Genomic DNA, 18,884 nt, shown 5'->3' with positions numbered 1-18,884 from the left:
GCCCTCTAGTGATGAGGTCGGTCTATCAGAATGAGTGACGTAGAACCTAGTTAGTGAATGTCCCCAATTCTGCACAAATCATGTAACGACAGAAATACAAGTGGATTGGAGACAGATGGAGGTGATGCATATTTATCCCCAAGATTAAATTGGTTTGAAATGAGTTGAAATTAGATGAAATACTAATACAGGGGTCTGACATAATGTATTATATTTCACCACCACTAATGAGATGGGTGTGCTTGATGCATGTGCTTGATGCATGTTGTGTCGGAGCTTCTCAAAGTCAGGGGGCGTGGTCGACAGTGCGTACCTCATCTCTCCTATCACATCCAACTTGGATCGATATTTGTTTTTATTGCAGAGGAGAGCACTGAATCAGCGTACCATGAGTTTTTTTTAATGCTTGAAGGGAGATGGCACAGTATTCCCTTTTGAGTCAGGAACCAAAACTCCTCCATAGTGACCCGTGAATGCATTGTCTGCAGCATTTGGTCACATGACAGCTCCATCAGCTGTTTGATTTCACTTACCAGCATGTCAACTGAGCCAGGATCACAGTCAAACAGATTTTGCTGATTTGGTCACTCATCTATCAATTTTTTTTTGTATTTCGCTTGTATTCAGTTTGTTCAGTTTCTCAAATAGGCTAGGTTCAGTCATTTTCCTCTTGATTGCCAGCGATAGCATCAATTCTTAGTTTCACAGTGTTATCTGACAAAGGTATTGATGTGAGTTTCTGTGCCTCTGCCTCCCCACACATTGTTTTCATCATATCAATTGTGGCCGGTGAAATCAAAGTCTCTGTGTGGTCCATAGCGTAGCAGGCCTAGCGATTTCATATCAGTTGTGACCCCTAGTTTGGGAACCGCTGTACTAATACAACTAAACATGAATCATTAAATGTTTTTGAATATTTTTTGCGTAATATTTTAGCATACAACTTCAAAAATATTTATTCAGATAACTTCTGTCTTGTCCTCTTGTCAGTTATGACCAAATGCTGACCTTTGAACTGTCCCTCTGTCTCCAAGGTTACAGTGGAGTACCGTGATAACAGTGGGGCCATGGAGCCGGTGCGTGTCCATACAGTAGTCATCTCTGTGCAGCACAGCCCTGATGTCAGTCTGGAAGAGATACGCCGTAGCCTGATGGACAGCGTGGTCCGGAAGGTCATCCCTGCCCGTTACCTAGACGACAAGACCATCTACCACCTGCTGCCAAGTGGGAAGTTCCTTCTGGGCGGACCTCAGGTAAGAATGGGGCTTTCAAATAATACACCATTATTCCCTAACCAACTTGCCTAGTTAAATTAAATAAAAATTAATTACCTAACCAAATCAAATGCCTTATACATGGTTTAAATGCTTGTAAACGTTTATACATGTGGAGATGCTAATTTGTCGATATGTACACATACTGTAACTTCTTTTGTTTATAGATTCTTATCAATTCAAGGATATATATAGTGTTATAAGGTGTTTCCTTGCAGGAGTGCCGGTTTTACAATGTATGAATCATCTCCCAGGCAATTAGATGTGTGTGTATTTTATGTTTTGTTTTTGTACTCTTCTGGACAGAGTGATGCAGGACTGACAGGTCGTAAGATCATAGTGGACACCTATGGAGGGTGGGGAGGGCATGGTGGAGGGGCCTTCTCTGGAAAGGACTACTCTAAAGTGGACCGCTCTGGGGCCTATGCAGCCCGCTGGGTGGCCAAGTCTCTGGTGAAAGCCAAGCTCTGCCGGAGAGCCTTGGTTCAGGTCAGTCAAAATCCTTAAAAGTATGTACTAAAATTCTGCATTCAATATCTGGCAGTATAGTAATAAGAATAATAAGAATAGTGTGGGACTTTAAAAAAAACTTGTTAATCTTTTCTGGGGGTGTGAATCTTCTGTTTCTGCTGTCCCAGGTTTCGTATGCCATCGGTGTGGCTCACCCTCTGTCCATCTCTGTGTTCCACTATGGAACGTCCACCAGGCAGGAGGATGAACTGCTGCAGATCGTCAACAACAACTTTGACCTCAGGCCTGGGGTAATTGTCAAGTAAGTACAATATCACTGTCTTGTAATCTAGAGGTCTAACAATACTGTGTTGTGGCTTTTTATCAAATTGAGATACTAAGATATTTGACACATTGATCTTGCTGATGAGCTGCTTCTGCTTTGGGACATTTGGGAATCACAACGATTATGCCAAAGAGAGGTGGAGAAACTTATGCTGCAGGCTAATTTATGGCACATTCTGACGTGTTAACATGTTCCCTCTTCTCCAGAGAGCTGGGTCTGAAGCGGCCTATCTACCAGTCCACTGCCTGCTATGGACACTTCGGCCGGGACGAGTTCCCCTGGGAGAAGCCCAAGCCACTGCAGTTCTGATGGAAACAACCACTCTTATCACCTGGCTGTTTTTTGTAAATCTGACTGAAAAATAACACTATCAGATAAAAAGTGTAAAGCCTTTCTCTTTATGATTGAACATGTAATTGTCAACTGTGAATCATGGGCCAAATTCTATCTTTTATCTTACTGAAAATATAAATTGACGTTTCAGCAACACTGTGTGACACTTGGTTGTGTAATATATGTAAGGTTTGTAATGGCCTCCAGAAAAGTGAAAGGCGCAATATTCACCATTACCGCTAGAGGGAAGTAATAATCTGTTGATTACGCAACGGCATCCGGGAGGGAGAGAAAAAAGTATAAATCAAAGTGTATTGGTCCGTAACAGATTATCCATTATATTGACCAGATGCTCAAGTGGCCACTCTAACAATGAAAAATAAATGTCTTCAAAAATGGAAGGCAATCGAGTCGGGAGCAGGCAAGGTCAGATGGGACCATTCTAGCCAATGAGAGGGCAGATATGCTTGTAAAGAACAGGCACAACTCCGATATATAGTGTTTTTTCAGGGATGTCACGTGTCCTACTTATATCAGTACACTAACAAACTAAGCATTACGCAACTTCTATTCTATCAAATAAGCCCAATATAGAAAATAAGCCTTTACATTTTTTCTTAACCCAATTCGACACTCATTGACCTCCATACAAAAAGTCCTTGCTTGGTGAGCGGAGAAAAAAACGGACAAAACACTACGTGCTGGAGGAGACAGATTTTATGCACAGTTATCCCTCTGCTTGGCCTCTTACACCTCGATCACACCGATAGCGTTTATTAATTTCCAATGGAACGTTGCGTCAGCATTGCGTGTCAGAGGCAGTTGCAGTGGGTTCTGTGTGGTGGATACGTTGTATTTATCAAACGTATGCTTGACAGAAATGGCAGCAGAAGATGAATGTCCAGATGATGCTGCGTACCATTTTGCGTAATGTTATGCAGCATCTGAATGTGTGCAACAAAAATGTAACATTCACCTTCTGCTACCATTTCTGTCAAGCTGTTTACACACAGTTTTTGTTCGATAAATCCAACTATGCACCACAGGAGGTTGGTGGCACCTTAATTGGGGAGAATGGGCTCATGGTAATGGCTGGAGCAGAATCAGTGGATTGGTATCAAATACATCAAACACATGGTTTCTAGGTGTTTGATGCCATTCCATTCGCTCAGTTCCAGCCATTATTTTGAGCTGTCCTCCCCTCAGCAGCCTCCACTGGTATGCACCACACAGAACACACTGCAACTGCCTCTGCAATGCTGCAAGGCAAACACAGCATTCCATTGGAAATGAATGTACTTCTGGTGTACCAAAATGCAATGACTCTGTCAGTGTGATTGAGGCTTATGAGGCGAAGCCAGAGGGATAACTGCGCCCAAAATCTGTCTTCTCCAGCAGGTGGCGTTTTGTAAAAAGACTGTCGCTGTGATCGAGGCGTTACTACGGTTTAGCAGGTGTTATAGCAGATATTGCGAAAAGCTTGTTACTCGCTCATAACAATGCAGTAAAAATGTCAACCAGTATACAAATAATAAAATAAAATAAAAAAACTAGACGCAGAACTGTTAGATAAAAGTTCCCTGTTTGATGATATTGCATGGTTTGATACTTTGTCGAAACATGTCAAACATCTGATTCGGGTCGACTGTTTCAGAATTCTTTGAAGTTGTCTCTTTCTGTTGCTTATGAAAGATGGTAATGGGGGAGTTATATTAACCTGAACGGCGCTATTGCCATGAACGTGACATGGGGAAGCCGGTGAGGGAGGCGCGCCCTGATCGATCAAATCGAACGATAATCTGCGCCACTCGTTCATATTGTAAACATTACAGCATGCTGCATCACGCAGGAAAAATACATATATTTTAAAACTAGTTTTCATTGTATGCAATCAACACCCGGTTCACCCGGGGCATGAATAGAATCCCCCCCAATGTTAGTGAACGTACACCGATACTATTCGGTGTGACAGAGCGCTCTATGTTACAGTGATATCGATTGGTTGAAACCTATTGCGAGAAAGAAGACTTCTTACGTCATCAGGTCGAGTTTACTTTGAGGAACAGGAGGGACAACTTTCACATTGCATTTCGATGAACGAGGGTAGTGATAAACGTGGTTTGGGACTGGCCTCAAGTGGAGTTTTCGTGACTTTGTAGGACCTCGGACCCCACGCTCCGACCAACGTTTTATCGACCTCGGAATAGTAGAGCAGATAGCAAGGGTCTCTTTGGACCAGCAGCAAGCATGCTAACTTCTCTGTTCGCATTTGGAACTGTTATTCATGCTTGTTATGCGTATGATTTTTTTTGAAGTTCGTGGGTAATCGGGGGAGGGAAACTTAAACTAGATTTATTTGTATATTTTTTTTAAAAGTCAAAGTAATTATGTTGGGGAATGAAGGGATCTATGCAGCGAAGAAGAGGAAGAAACCCATCCAGAAAAGGTAATAATATTTTGTAGGCTAAGATGTCTTCACTGCTTTCTGGTTCTGTGAATGCATGCCTTTTCATATATATAAGTAGTGGGCGTGATGGTGGGAGGAGGGTGTACAACATCAACACCGCATCGTAAACAATTCAATTTAAGGGCTTTATTGGCAAGGGTGTATGTTTACACTGCCAAAGCAAGTGAAATAGATCATATGTTTAGGCCGAGGTATGTATAGTTTTTTGTGTGCTCTCGGGCAACGGTGTCTAGATGGAATTTGTATTCGTGGTCCTGGGAACTGGACCTTTTTCGGAACACCATTATAGTTGTCTTACTGAGATTTATTGTCAGGGTCCAGGTCTGACAGAATCTGTGCAGAAGATCTAGGTGCTGCTGTAGGCCCTCCTTGGTTGGGGACCAGATCATCCTTCGACCACAAGCACAAGCACTATCCCAATTCCCGTCTTCTAGATTTGGTCCAAAGTCAATAGTCTACCTAGTTGAGGAAGCTCAACTCTGTTCTCTTATATCGAGGCAGAGTTGATTTTGAATAACTGGTCGCTCGATTTGCTAGAAACAAGCTGGGCCAAAGTGTGGTTTACTACAGCAGAGCAGAGGAGGCACATGGTTTTCCGCCCAGAGTACAGGCTGCTGACTGGGAGTACATGGACATACAACATCTTCAGGCCAACTTATTATTTTTTTTTTTTTACAGTAATAACACTGCAAAGTAGACTATTTAAAAGTCACTGTAGTGTGTTAAAATAACTTTCATCTGATGAGAATGAGAGGAGTGCGTTGACATTAGAACACAGCCTCTGCTGTTCCCCCCCAAACAAACATTTAAAGTGACTCCAAGGAGGGATTTTAACATCTGTATGAGTGTGATGATGTTTACCTGGCTGGCTTCCTCACACACAGACTTGACTTGCAGACAGACAGACATGACAGCGATTCAGGCAAAAAGACAGACAGACCGGCAAGAGGGCAGACAGACATGACAGACAGACAGACAGACAGACAGGCGGAAACTTCACACTGAATAGCTCAGGGGGCTGGGATTAATTTACAGTAAGCCACAATTTACAGTAAGACTCAACTGTTATGGGAAACATTGTTTTGTTTGGTTATTGTGCACTAATGCGGTATAGTGATGGCAGAGTGGACTGTGAGGTTGTTTGAAGGACAGTAAAGTTTACTGGAGTCTACTATAGTTTACTCTCTAGGGTAGTTTGCTCTCTCCTCTTTCTTCCAAAGGAATGCAATGTGGCCCGATTGCCTAGCTTTACTAAGGACATTAACCACTGTGAGAGAATGGAAGCTCCAGAAAATGATCCAACCAGTGTTGATCTATCTGGTATAATTCACAATGCACACACAGCCTATCCTCGTGCTTTTATTCCAAGTTCTCCAGGTCCTGCTTTCTCTCTCCTCTGTATTTCTTTATTCCCTTATCTTCTCTTTCCTATATCTCCTCTCTCTCTCTCTCTCTCTCTCTCTCTCTCTCTCTCTCTCTCTCTCTCTCTCTCTCTCTCTCTCTCTCTCTCTCTCTCTCTCTCTCTCTCTCTCTCTCTCTTTCTCTCTTTCTCTCTCTCTCTCTCTCTCTCTGTGTCTCTCTCTCTATGTGTGTGTGTTATGGGAGGGAGTTTTGGCAGACTGTGTGTCGTGTCCAGGCCTGTTCTAGCAGAGTAATCCTGCTGTAATGTGTTGTAGTTACACTGGCAGAGCCCCGGTAAACCTCATGATGCTGCAGGCTCGCAATGATGACATCACTCCTTTTTAGGATGTTTTTATGGTTTCTTTAGTGCACAATCAATGCTTCGAAAGAAAAGCCCTTGTCTAAGGCACTGCATCTCAATCCTTGAGGCGTCACTACAGACACCCTGGTTCGATTCCAGGCTGTATCACAACCGGCCGTGATTAGCAGTCCCATAGGGCGGCACACAATTTACCCAGCGTCGTCCAGGTTTGGCCGGTGTAGGCCGTCATTGTAAATAAGAATTTGTTCTTAACTGACTTGTCTAGTTAAATAAAAGGTTAAATACATTTTTTTTGTGTACTTTCCCCCTCTTGAAATTGTATTGGCCCTGTCAGATGTCTTTGAAATTGACCTTAATTGGGACTCTAGAAGGCATCACTGGTTAACGATCGTGAAATGTTATGCTGAAATAAATCATCCTGTAATTCAGAACCAACCGGAGTGTGAGTTCCATGTGTTTCCCAAAGGACAGACCATGGGTTCAGTAACCATGCCTCCTCCCCAAGGTATAGAGGAGCCAGCCAGTCACTCTGTCCTCTGGGGCAGCAGCAGTGGAACTGAAATCCTGTTTGTCCTTATGCTATGCTGCCTGGGGCTGCAGACTACAGGATGGCCTCTGGATTAGACATCACACAGGCTGCATCTCTATAATGGAAAGTCCTTTTCTCTCCTCTCCCTCAATTTTATAGTCTAAAGGGGCTTGCCTCTTTCAAGCCCCTGAAAACATATTGTAAGTGACAGCAATAGCCAGATGATTACCAGTGTAAAGACAGACGCTGGGAGACGAGAAGCAAGTACAGGGAGTGAACATTTAATAAGCAACGGACATGAAACAGAACACGGACAGCGCATGGACAGGGGAAAAACAACATCAATCTTGACACTGGGAACAAACTGAGGAACAGACAGATAAAGAGGGGCAATCAACAAAGTGAAGGAGTCCAGGTGAGTCCAATATTGCGCTGACACACGTAGTGATGGTGACAGGGGAGCGGGAGCAGGTGTGACAACCAGACCTGTCATGAAGAATGGACTCTGTTTCCCAAACATCTGTTACTGTGTTCATTTTACATGTCCTGATATGCTTATAGAAGTGAGTCTTTGTTGTCTATTCATGGAACTGGTGTTGAGAAATTGACCTGAAACAGCTACTTATTCTCAGCCATCTGTTGACTATAGGGGCAGGGCATTTCAGGACAGATTACATACAGTGCCATTCAAAAGTTTGGACACACCTACTTATTCAAGTGTTTTTCTTTATTTTTAGGCATCAAAACTATGAAATAACACATGGAATCATGTAGTAACCAAAAGAGTGTTAAACAAATCAAAATATATTTTCTTCAAAGTATCCACCCTTTGCCTTGATGACAGCTTTGCACACTCTTGACATTCTCTCAACCAGCTTCATAATGTAGTCACCTGGAATGTATTTCAATTAACAGATGTGCCTTGTTAAAAATTAATTTGTTGAATTTCTTTCCTTCTTAATGCGTTTGAGCCAATCAGTTGTGTTGTGACAAGGTAGGGGTGGTATACAGAAGATAGCCCTATTTGGTAAAAGACCAAGTCCATATTATGGCAAGAATAGCTCAAATAAGCAAAGACAGTCCATCATTACTTTAAGACATGAAGGTCAGTCAATCTGGGAAATTTCAAGAACTTTGAAAGTTTCTTCAAGTGCAGTCGCAAAAACCATCAAGCGCGAGGATGAAACTGGCTCTCATGAGGACCGCCACAGGAAAGGAAGACCCAGCATTACCTCTGTTGCAGAGGTTAAGTTCATTAGAGTTACCAGCCTCAGAAATTGCAGCCCAAATAAATTCTTCACAGAGTTCCAGTCACAGACACATCTCAACATCAACTGTTCAGAGGAGACTGTGTGAATCAGGCCTTCATAGTCGAATTGCTGCAAAGAAACCACTACTGAAGGACACCAATAAGAAACAGAGACTTGCTTGGGCCAAGAAACATGAATAATGAAGATTAGACCGGTGGAAATCTGTCCTTTGGTCTGATGAGTCCAAATGTGAGATTTTTGGATCCAACCGCCGTGTCTTTTTGAGACACAGAGTAGGTGAACGGATGATCCCTGCATGTGTGTTTCCCACTGTGAAGCAGGAGATGTGATGGTGGGGGGGTGCTTTGCTGGTGATATTTCTGTGATTTTTTATTTATTCAAGGCACACTTAACCAGCATGACTACGACAGCATTCTGCAGCAATACGCTATCCCATCTGGTTTGCGCTTAGTGGGACTATAATTTGTTTTTCAACAGGACAATGACCCAACACACCTCCAGGCTGTGTAAGGGCTATTTGACCAAGAAGGAGAGTGATGGAGTGCTGCATCAGATGACCTGGCCTCCACAATCACCCGATCTCAACCCAGTTGAGATGGTTTGGTATGACTTGGACCGCAGAGTGAAGGAAAAGCAGCCAAAAAGTGCTTAGCATATGTGGGAACGCCTTCAAGACGGTTGGAAAAGCATTTCAGGTGAAGCTGGTTGAGAGAATACCAAGAGTGTGCAAAGCTGTCATCAAGGCAAATGGTGGCTACTTTGAAGAATCTCAAATATAAAATATATTTTGATTTGTTTAAAACTTTTTGGGTTACTACATGTGCTATTTCATTGTTTTGATGTCTTCACTATTATTCTCCAATGTAGAAAATAGTAAAAATAAAGAAAAACCCTTGAATGAGTAGGTGTGCCCAAACTTTGGACTGGTACTGTAAGTGTGACTGACCAGGTATCCAATCTATTAAACTTCACTTCCTTTGACCACCTCCTCTCCGGAATGACCCCAGCAGCTGATAGGCATCACCTGACATAATTTGTATCATGGCACCAATGTGACTGACTGGTTTTGAACCTGGGTTGTCTGTTCACCATAAGACTGTGTTAGCTTGCTACTGACAATCAAATACTCTAGTAGTCCAAAGTCTGTGTTCAGTAGATTCCTAACCTTCCCTTGTCCTCTCTGGTTTGTTAACCTCTGCGCTAAAGCCTCTGACAATCAGCTGCAGTTCAGCTCTGTACAGTAGATTACTAATTCCCCCCCTCTCCCCTCCTCTCCTGTCCCCAGTCTGACGCATGCTCCAGGTGACGGTGTGGTAAAGACCAACCCTTCAAAACGTCACCGGAACCGTCTGAACGGGGAGCTGGACCGGCTGACCAGCCTGCTGCCCTTCTCCCCAGAGGTCAGGGGTAGGTTGGACAAATTGTCCGTCCTGCGGCTCAGCGTGGGATACGTCAAGGTCAAGAGCTTCTTCCATGGTGAGTGGAATTTGGAGGTGCACACACACAGACGCACGCACACACCATACATACAGGCACGCACACACACACACTACGTTTATCGTTAAACTCACTGTTGGAAAGTAATGCACAGGCTATTAACATGCTCTACAGCAGGGATCATCAACTAGATTCAGCTTGAGCGGATGGTCAGGGGGCCAGGAACATAACTACAAATAATTTGTAGACTGCAAATTGACTGCAAGAAGCCCAAACAGAAATAATATTTGACTAAAACATCATTTCAAACCTTGCTTACATTTATATACAGTAACTGCCTTAACTTCTTTGGGATAGGGGGCGGTATTTTGACGTCCGGATGAAAAGCGTGCCCAAAGTAAACTGCCTGCAACTCAGGCCCAGAAGCTAGGATATGCATATAATTGGTACATTTGGATAGAAAACACTAAAGTTTCTAAAACTTTTAAAATAATGTCCGTGAGTATAACAGAACTGAAATTGCAGGCGAAACCCCGAGGACAAATCATTCCCCCCCCCCCCAAAAATGTCCTCCTACCACTGATTTCAATGGCTGGCACTTTTATAATAGGGCGAAATCGTGCCTGATTGCAGTTCCTAGGGCTTCCACTAGATGTCAACAGACTTTAGAAAGAGTTTCAGGCTGGTTTTTGGAAAAATGAGCCAGAAATTGTAGTTTTTCTAGGTGGCTCCCATTTTGGCGGTAGTGTTCCCAAGCGCGTGAATGAGAGCGCGTTGTTTGGAATTTTTCTCCGGTAAAGACAATAACGATTCTCCGTCTTAATAACGATTCTCCGTCTTATTCTCCGTCGGGGCCTCTCACTCCTCTTCCTATTCTGGTTAGCGCCAGTTTGAGCTGTTCTGTGAAGGGAGCAATACACAGCGTTGTACGAGATCTTCAGTTTCTTGGCAATTTCTGGCATGGAATAGCCTTCATTTCTCAGAACAAGAATAGACTGACGAGTTTCAGAAAAAAGGTCTTTGTTTCTGGCCATTTTGAGCCTGTAATCGAACCCACAAATGCTGATGCTCCAGATATTCAACTAGTCTAAAGAAGGCCAGTTTTATTGCTTCTTTAATCAGAACAATAGTTTTCAGCTGTGCTAACATAATTGAAAAAGGTTTTTCTAATGATCAATTAGACTTTAAAAATGCTAAACTTGGATTAGCTAACACAACGTGCCATTGGAACACAGGAGTGATGGTTGCTGACAATGGGCCTCTGTACGCCTATGTAAACTCAGCAAAAAAAGAAAAGTCCCTTTTTCAGGACCCTGTCTTTCAAAGGTAATTCGTAAAAATCCAAATAACTTCACAGATCTTCATTGTAAAGGGTTTAAACACTGTTTCCCATGCTTGTTCAGTGAACCATAAACAATTAATGAACATGCACCTGTGGAATGGTCGTTAGGACACTAACAGCTTACAGGCGGTAGGCAATTAAGGTCACAGTTATGAAAACTTAGGACACTAAAGAGGCCTTTCTACTGACTCTGAAAAACACCACAAGAAAGATGCCCAGGGTCCCTGCTCATCTTTGTGAACGTGCCTTAGGCATGCTGCAAGGAGGCATGAGGACTGCAGATGTGGCCAGGGCAATAAATTGCAATGTCTGTACGCCTAAGACGCCTAGACAGCTCTACAGGGAGACAGGACGGACAGCTGATCGTACAGGATCGGTACAACAGGATCGGTACATCCGAACATCACACCTGCGGGACAGGTACAGGATGGCAACAACAACTGCCCGAGTTACACCAGGAATGCACAATCCCTCCATCAGTGCTCAGACTGTCCGCAATAGGCTGAGAGAGGCTGGACTGAGGGCTTGTAGGCCTGTTGTAAGACAGGTCCTCACCAGACATCACCAGCAACAACGTCGCCTATGGGCACAAACCCACCGTCGCTGGACCAGACAGGACTGGCAAAAAGTGCTCTTCACTGACAATTTGCGGTTTTGTCTCATCAGGGGTGATGGTCGGATTCGCGTTTATCGTTGAAGGAATGAGTGTAGCGTGATCAATTTGGAGGTGGAGGGTCCGTCATGGTCTGGGGCGGTGTGTCACAGCATCAACGGACTAAGCTTGTTGTCATTGCAGGCAATCTCACCTCTGTGCGTTACAGGGAAGACATCCTCCTCCCTCGTGGTACCCTTCCTGCAGGCTCATCCTGACATGACCCTCCAGCATTTTTTTTAAAATATTTTTTTTCACCATTATTTAACCAGGTAGGCAAGTTGAGAACAAGTTCTCATTTACAATTGCGAGCTGGCCAAGATAAAGCAAAGCAGTTCGACACATACAACAACACAGAGTTACACATGGAGTATACCTAGGATAGGATAAAGTAATCCTTTTAACCCCCCCCCCTTAAAAGATTTAGATGCACTATTGTAAAGTGGCTGTTCCACTGGATATCATAAGGTGAATGCACCAATTTGTAAGTCGCTCTGGATAAGAGCGTCTGCTAAATGACTTAAATGTAAATGTAATGTAAAACAAACATACAGTCAATAATACAGTAGAAAAATAAGTATATATACAATGTGAGCAAATGAGGTGAGATAAGGGAGGTAAAGGTAAAAAAAAGGCCAAGGTGGCGAAGTAAATACAATATAGCAAGTAAAACACTGGAATGGTAGATTTGCAGTGGAAGAATGTGCAAAGTAGAGATAGAAATAATGGGGTGCAAAGGAGCAAAATAAATAAATAAATATAGTAGGGGGAGAGGTAGTTGTTTGGGCTAAATTATTGATGGGCTATGTACAGGTGCGGTAATCTGTGAGCTGCTCTGACAGCTGGTGCTTAAAGCTAGTGGGGGAGATAAGTGTTTCCAGTTTCAGAGATTTTTGTAGTTCATTCCAGTCATTGGCAGCAGAGAACTGGAAGGAGTGGCGGCCAAAGGAAGAATTGGTTTTGTGGGTGACCAGAGAGATATACCTGCTGGAGCGCGTGCTACAGGTGGGTGCTGCTATGGTGACCAGCGAGCTGAGATAAGGGGGGACTTTACCTAGCAGGGTCTTGTAAATGACCTGGAGCCAGTAGGTTTGGCGACGAGTATGAAGCGAGGGCCAGCCAACGAGAGCGTACAGGTCACAGTGGTGGGTAGTATATGGGGCTTTGGTGACAAAACGGATGGCACTGTGATAGACTGCATCCAATTTATTGAGTAGGGTATTGGAGGCTATTTTGTAAATGACATCGCCGAAGTCGAGGATCGGTAGGATGGTCAGTTTTACAAGGGTATGTTTGGCAGCATGAGTGAAGGATGCTTTGTTGCGAAATAGGAAGCCAATTCTAGATTTAACTTTAGATTGGAGATGTTTGATGTGAGTCTGGAAGGAGAGTTTACAGTCTAACCAGACACCTAAGTATTTGTAGTTGTCCACATATTCTAAGTCAGAACCGTCCATGTTGGACGGGCGGGCAGGTGCAGGCAGCGATCGGTTGAAGAGCATGCATTTAGTTTTACTTGCATTTAAGAGCAGTTGGAGGCCACGGAAGGAGAGTTGTATGGCATTGAAGCTCGCCTGGAGGGTTGTTAACACAGTATCAAAAGAAGGGCCAGAAGTATACAGAATAGTGTCGTCTGCGTAGAGGTGGATCAGAGACTCACCAGCAGCAAGAGCGACATCATTGATGTATACAGAGAAGAGAGTCGGTCCAAGAATTGAACCCTGTGGCACCCCCATAGAGACTGCCAGAGGCCCGGACAACAGGCCCTCCGATTTGACACACTGAACTCTATCAGAGAAGTAGTTGGTGAACCAGGCGAGGCAATCATTTGAGAAACCAAGGCTATCGAGTCTGCCGATGAGGATGTGGTGATTGACAGAGTCGAAAGCCTTGGCCAGGTCAATGAATACGGCTGCACAGTATTGTTTCTTATCGACAATGCCACCAGCCATACTGCTCGTTCTGTGCGTGATTTGACCCCTCCCTTTGTTCAGCGACACAATATTCAATTTCTGTTAGTCACATGTCTGTGGAACTTGTTCAGTTTATGTCTCAGTTGTTGAATCTTGTTATGTTCATACAAATATTTACACATGTAAATAGTTTATAAAAATACACACACACACACACACACACACACATACTAAACCTGGTATCGAAGTCAAAATGCTGGTATTGTGACAACACTAACACATTAGGGGGAGAGACTACACTACAGTAAATAAAAGGAACAGGTAATTAAAGAGCAGCAGTAAAATAGCAATAGCGAAACTATATACAGGGGGTACAGGAAAGAGTAAATGTGCGGGGGCACCGGTTAGTCGAGGTAATTGAGGTAATATGTACATGTAGGTAGAGTTATTAAAGTGACTATGCATAGATAATAACAGAGAGTAGCAGCGGCGTAAAAGATGGGGTGGGCAATGCAAATAGTCTGGGTAGCCATTTGATTAGATGTTCAGGAGTCTTATGGCTTGGGGGTAGAAGCTGTTTGGAAGCTTCTTGGAACTAGACTTGGCTCTCTGGTACTGCTTGCCGTGCGGTAGCAGAGAGAACAGTCTATGACTAGGGTGGCTGGAGTCTATGACAATTTTTAGGGCCTTCCTCTGACACCGCCTGGTATAGAGGTCCTGGATGGCAGGAAGCTTGGCCCCAGTGATGTACTAGGTTGTATGCACTACCCTCTCTAGTGCCTTGCGGTCGGAGGCCGAGCAGTTGCCATACCAGGCAGTGATGCAACCAGTCAGGATGCTCTCGATGGTGCAGCTGTAGAACCTTTTGAGGATCTGAGGACCCATGCCAAATCTTTTCAGTCTCCTAAGGGGGAATAGGTTTTGTCGTGCCCTCTTCACAACTGTCTTGGTGTGCTTGGACCATGTTAGTTTGTTGGTGATGTGGACACCAAGGAACTTGAAGCTCTCAACCTGCTTCCCTACAGCCCCGTCAATGAGAATGGGGGCGTGCTTGGTCCTCCTTTTCCTGTCGTCCACAATCATCTCCTTTGTCTTGATCATGTTGAGGGAGAGATTTTTGTCCTGGCACCACTCGGCCAGGTCTCGGACCTCCTCCGTATAGGCTATCTTGTCGTTGTCGGTGACCAGGCCTACCACTGTTGTGTCATCAGCAAACTTAATGATGGTGTTGGAGTCATGCCTAGGCATGCAGTCATGAGTGAACAGGGAGTACAGGAGGGGACTGAGCACGCACCCCCGAGGGGCCCCTGTGTTGAGGATCAGCGTGGCGGATGTGATGTTACCTACCCTTACCACCTGGAGGCGGACCGTCATGGAGGATTCTCATGTAGGTGTTCCTTTTGTCCAGGTGGGAAAGGGCAGTGTGGAGTGCAATAGAGATTGCATCATCTGTGGACCTGTTAGGACGGTATGCAAATTGGAGTGGGTCTAGGGTTTCTGGGATAATGGTGTTGATGTAAGCCATGACCAGCCTTTCAAAGCACTTCATGGCTACTGATGTGAGTGCTACTGGTCGGTAGTCATTTAGGCAGTGTTCTTGGACACAGGGACTATGGTGTAGGAGCGCCACTTCTGGTGTAACAACACCTGCACGTGTAACAACCACGTGTAACAACACCTGCACAGGATCGGTACATCCGAACATCACACCTGCAGGACAGGTACAGGATGGCAACAACAACTGCCTGAGTTAAACAAGGAACGCACAAAAGGATTGGCAAAAGTGCTCTTCACTGACGAGTCGCGGTTTTGTCTCAACAGGGGTGATGGTCGGATTTGCGTTTATCGTCGAAGGAATGAGCGTTACACCGAGGCCTGAACTCTGGAGCGGGATCGATTTGGAGGTGGAGGGTACGTCATGGTCTGGGGCGGTGTGTCACAGCATCATCGGACCGAGCTTGTTGTCATTGCAGGCAATCTCAACTCTGTGCGTTACAGGGAAGACATCCTCCTCCCTCATGTGGTACCTTTCCTGCAGTCTCATCCTGACATTACCCTCCAGCATGAAAATTCCACCAGCCATACTGCTCGTTCTGTGCGTGATTTCCTGCAAGACAGGAATGTCAGTGTTCTGCCATGGCCAGCGATGAGCCAGGATCTCAATCCCATTGAGCACGTCTGGGACCTGTTGGATCGGAGGGCTCGGGCTCGGGCTATTCCCCCCAGAAATGTCCGGGAACTTGCAGGTGCCTTGGTGGACGAGTGGGTTAACATCTCACAGCAAGAACTGGCAAATCTGGTGCAGTCCATGAGGAGGAGATGCATTGCAGTACTTAATGCAGCTGGTGGCCACACCAGATACTGACTGTTACTTTTGATTTTGATCCCCCCTTTGTTCAGGGACACATTATTCAATTTATGTTAGTCACATGTCTGTGGAACTTGTTCAGTTTATGTCTCAGTTGTTGAATCTTGTTATGTTCATACAAATATTTACACATGTTAAACTTCTCTAGGGTAGGGGGCAGCTTTCGGAATTTTGGATGAAAGCATGCCCAAATTAAACTGCCTGCTTCTCGGGCTCAGAAGATTTGGATAGAAAACACTCTAAAGTTTCCAAAACTGTTAAAATAGTGTCTGTGAGTATAACAGAACTGATTTGGCAGGCAAAAACCTGAGAAAATTCCATTCGGGAATCTATTCGGGAATCCATTCGGGAATCCATTCGGGAAGTAGTTATTTTTTTGATTTTGTAGTTTTCTATTCAATGCCATTACAGTATCCATTGACTTAGGACTCAAATTGCAGTTCCTATGCCTTCCACTAGATGTCAACAGTCTTTAGAAATTGTTTCAGGCTTGTATTCTGAAAAATGAGGAAGTAAGAGCAGTCTGAATGAGTGGACCCTAAAGTGTCACAGAGCTTTTTCATTTGCGAGACCGAGAGAGTGCCTTTCTTGTTTACCTTTCATATTGACAACGTTATTGTCCGGTTGAAATATTATCGATTATTTAGGCTAAAAACAACCTGAGGATTGAATATAAACATCGTTTGACATGTTTCTATGAACTTTTCGGATACAATTTGGATTTTTTTGTCTGCCTGTTTTGACTGCGTTTGAGCCTGTGGATTACTGAAGAAAACGCGCTAACAAAACTGAGGTTTTTGGATATAAAGAGACTTTATCGAACAAAAGGAACATTTATTGAGTAAATTAATGTCTGCTGAGTGCAACCATATGAAGATCATCAAAGCTAAGGGATTAATTTTATCTCTATTTCTGACTTGTGTAACTGTTCTACTTGGCTGGTCACTGTTTGTAATTATTTGTCTGCTGGGCTATGTTCTCAAATAATCGTAAGGTATGCTTTCGCCGTAAAGCATTTTAAAAATCTGACACCGTGGTTGGATTCACAAGAAGTTAATCTTTAAACCTATGTAAAATATGTTTTGTTTTCTGAATTTTTATAATGAGTATTTCTGTATTTGAATTTGGCGACCAACAGATTCACTGGCTGTTGAAGAGGTGGGGTGCTAACGTCTCACGTACCCAAGAGAGGTTTTAAGTTTGCTGAAAATTAACGCAGTTGACAGTGAGAGGAAGTTTCTTTTTTTACTGAGTTTATATATACAGTTGAAGTCAGAAGTTTACATACACTGAGGTTGGAGTCATTAAAACTCAATTTTCAACCACTCCACAAATTTCTTGTTAACAAACTAGAGTTTTGGCAAGTCGGTTAGGACATCTACTTTGTGTATGACACAAGTAATTTTTCCAACAATTGTTTACAGACAGATTATTTCACTTATAATTCACTGTATCACAATTCCAGTGGGTCAGAAGTTTACATACACTAAGTAGTGCCTTTAAACAGCTTGGAAAATACCAGAAAATGATGTCATGGCTTCAGAAGCTTCTGATAGGCTAATTGACATAATTTGAGTCAATTGGAGGTGTACCTGTGGATGTATTTCAAGGCCTACCTTCAAACTCAGTGCTTCTTTGCTTGACATCATGGGAAAATCAAAAGAAATCAGCCAAGACCTCAGAAAGAAATTGTTGAGTCTGGTTCATCCTTGGGAGCAATTTCCAAATGCCTGAAGGTACCACGTTCATCTATACAAACAATAGTACACAAGTATAAACACCATGGGACCACACAGCTGTCATACTGCTCAGGGAAGAATATGCGTTCTGTCTCCTGGAGATGAACGTACAAAAAGTGTAAATCAATCCCAGAACAACAGCAAAGGACCTTGTGAAGATGCTGGAGGAAACCGGTAAAAAGTATCTACAGTGGGGCAAAAAAGTATTTAGTCAGCCACCAATTGTGCAAGTTCTCCCACTTAAAAAGATGAGAGAGGCCTGTAATTTTCATCATAGGTTCACTTCAACTATGACAGACAAAATGAGAAAAAAAAATCCAGAAAATCACATTGTAGGATTTTTAATGAATTTATTTGCAAATTATGGTGGAAAATAAGTATTTGGTCACCTACAAACAAGCAAGATTTCTGACTCTCACAGACCTGTAACTTCTTCTTTAAGAGGCTCCTCTGTCCTCCACTCGTTACCTGTATTAATGGCACCTGTTTGAACTTGTTATCAGTATAAAAGACACCTGTCCACAACCTCAAACAGTCACACTCCAAACTCCACTATGGCCAAGACCAAAGAGCTGTCAAAGGACACCAGAAACAAAATTGTAGACCTGCACCAGGCTGGGAAGACTGAATCTGCAATAGGTAAGCAGCTTGGTTTGAAGAAATCAACTGTGGGAGCAATTATTAGGAAATGGAAGACATACAAGACCACTGATAATCTCCCTCGATCTGGGGCTCCACGCAAGATCTCACCCCGTGGGGTCAAAATGATCACAAGAACGGTGAGCAAAAATCCCAGAACCACACCCCCCGACCTAGTGAATGACCTGCAGAGAGCTGGGACCAAAGTAACAAAGCCTACCATCAGTAACACACTACGCCGCCAGAGACTCAAATCCTGCAGTGCCAGACGTGTCCCCCTGCTTAAGCCAGTACATGTCCAGGCCCGTCTGAAGTTTGCTAGAGAGCATTTGGATGATTCAGAGGAAGATTGGGAGAATGTCATATGGTCAGATGAAACCAAAATAGAACTTTTTGGTAAA

At 43.7% G+C, this 18,884-nt stretch overlaps 2 protein-coding genes across 3 annotated transcripts in view; both read left to right on the top strand.

The window, feature by feature from the left end:
- The window catches only part of mat2al (methionine adenosyltransferase II, alpha-like), a 44,307-nt gene extending 41,745 nt beyond the window's left edge, over window positions 1-2,562 (top strand). For both annotated transcript variants that reach the window (XM_038989874.1, XM_038989875.1), the window contains 4 exons: window positions 1,035-1,253; window positions 1,581-1,763; window positions 1,913-2,046; window positions 2,277-2,562. In XM_038989874.1, the coding sequence (XP_038845802.1) occupies window positions 1,035-1,253; window positions 1,581-1,763; window positions 1,913-2,046; window positions 2,277-2,379 (639 nt within the window). In that variant the 3' untranslated portion in view covers window positions 2,380-2,562. The remainder of the gene's footprint in view (window positions 1-1,034; window positions 1,254-1,580; window positions 1,764-1,912; window positions 2,047-2,276) is intronic.
- A 1,528-nt stretch (window positions 2,563-4,090) lies between these two features.
- LOC120045046 overlaps window positions 4,091-18,884 on the top strand; it is a 35,759-nt gene continuing 20,965 nt past the window's right edge. The window contains exons 1-2 of the mRNA XM_038989873.1: window positions 4,091-4,849; window positions 9,679-9,869. Of these exons, the coding sequence (XP_038845801.1) occupies window positions 4,791-4,849; window positions 9,679-9,869 (250 nt within the window). The 5' untranslated portion in view covers window positions 4,091-4,790. The remainder of the gene's footprint in view (window positions 4,850-9,678; window positions 9,870-18,884) is intronic.

Source organism: Salvelinus namaycush, chromosome 3 (assembly GCF_016432855.1).
Source record: "Salvelinus namaycush isolate Seneca chromosome 3, SaNama_1.0, whole genome shotgun sequence".
In the NCBI taxonomy this organism is placed as follows: Eukaryota; Metazoa; Chordata; class Actinopteri; order Salmoniformes; family Salmonidae; genus Salvelinus; species Salvelinus namaycush.
This window is presented reverse-complemented; position numbering and strand designations above follow the sequence as displayed.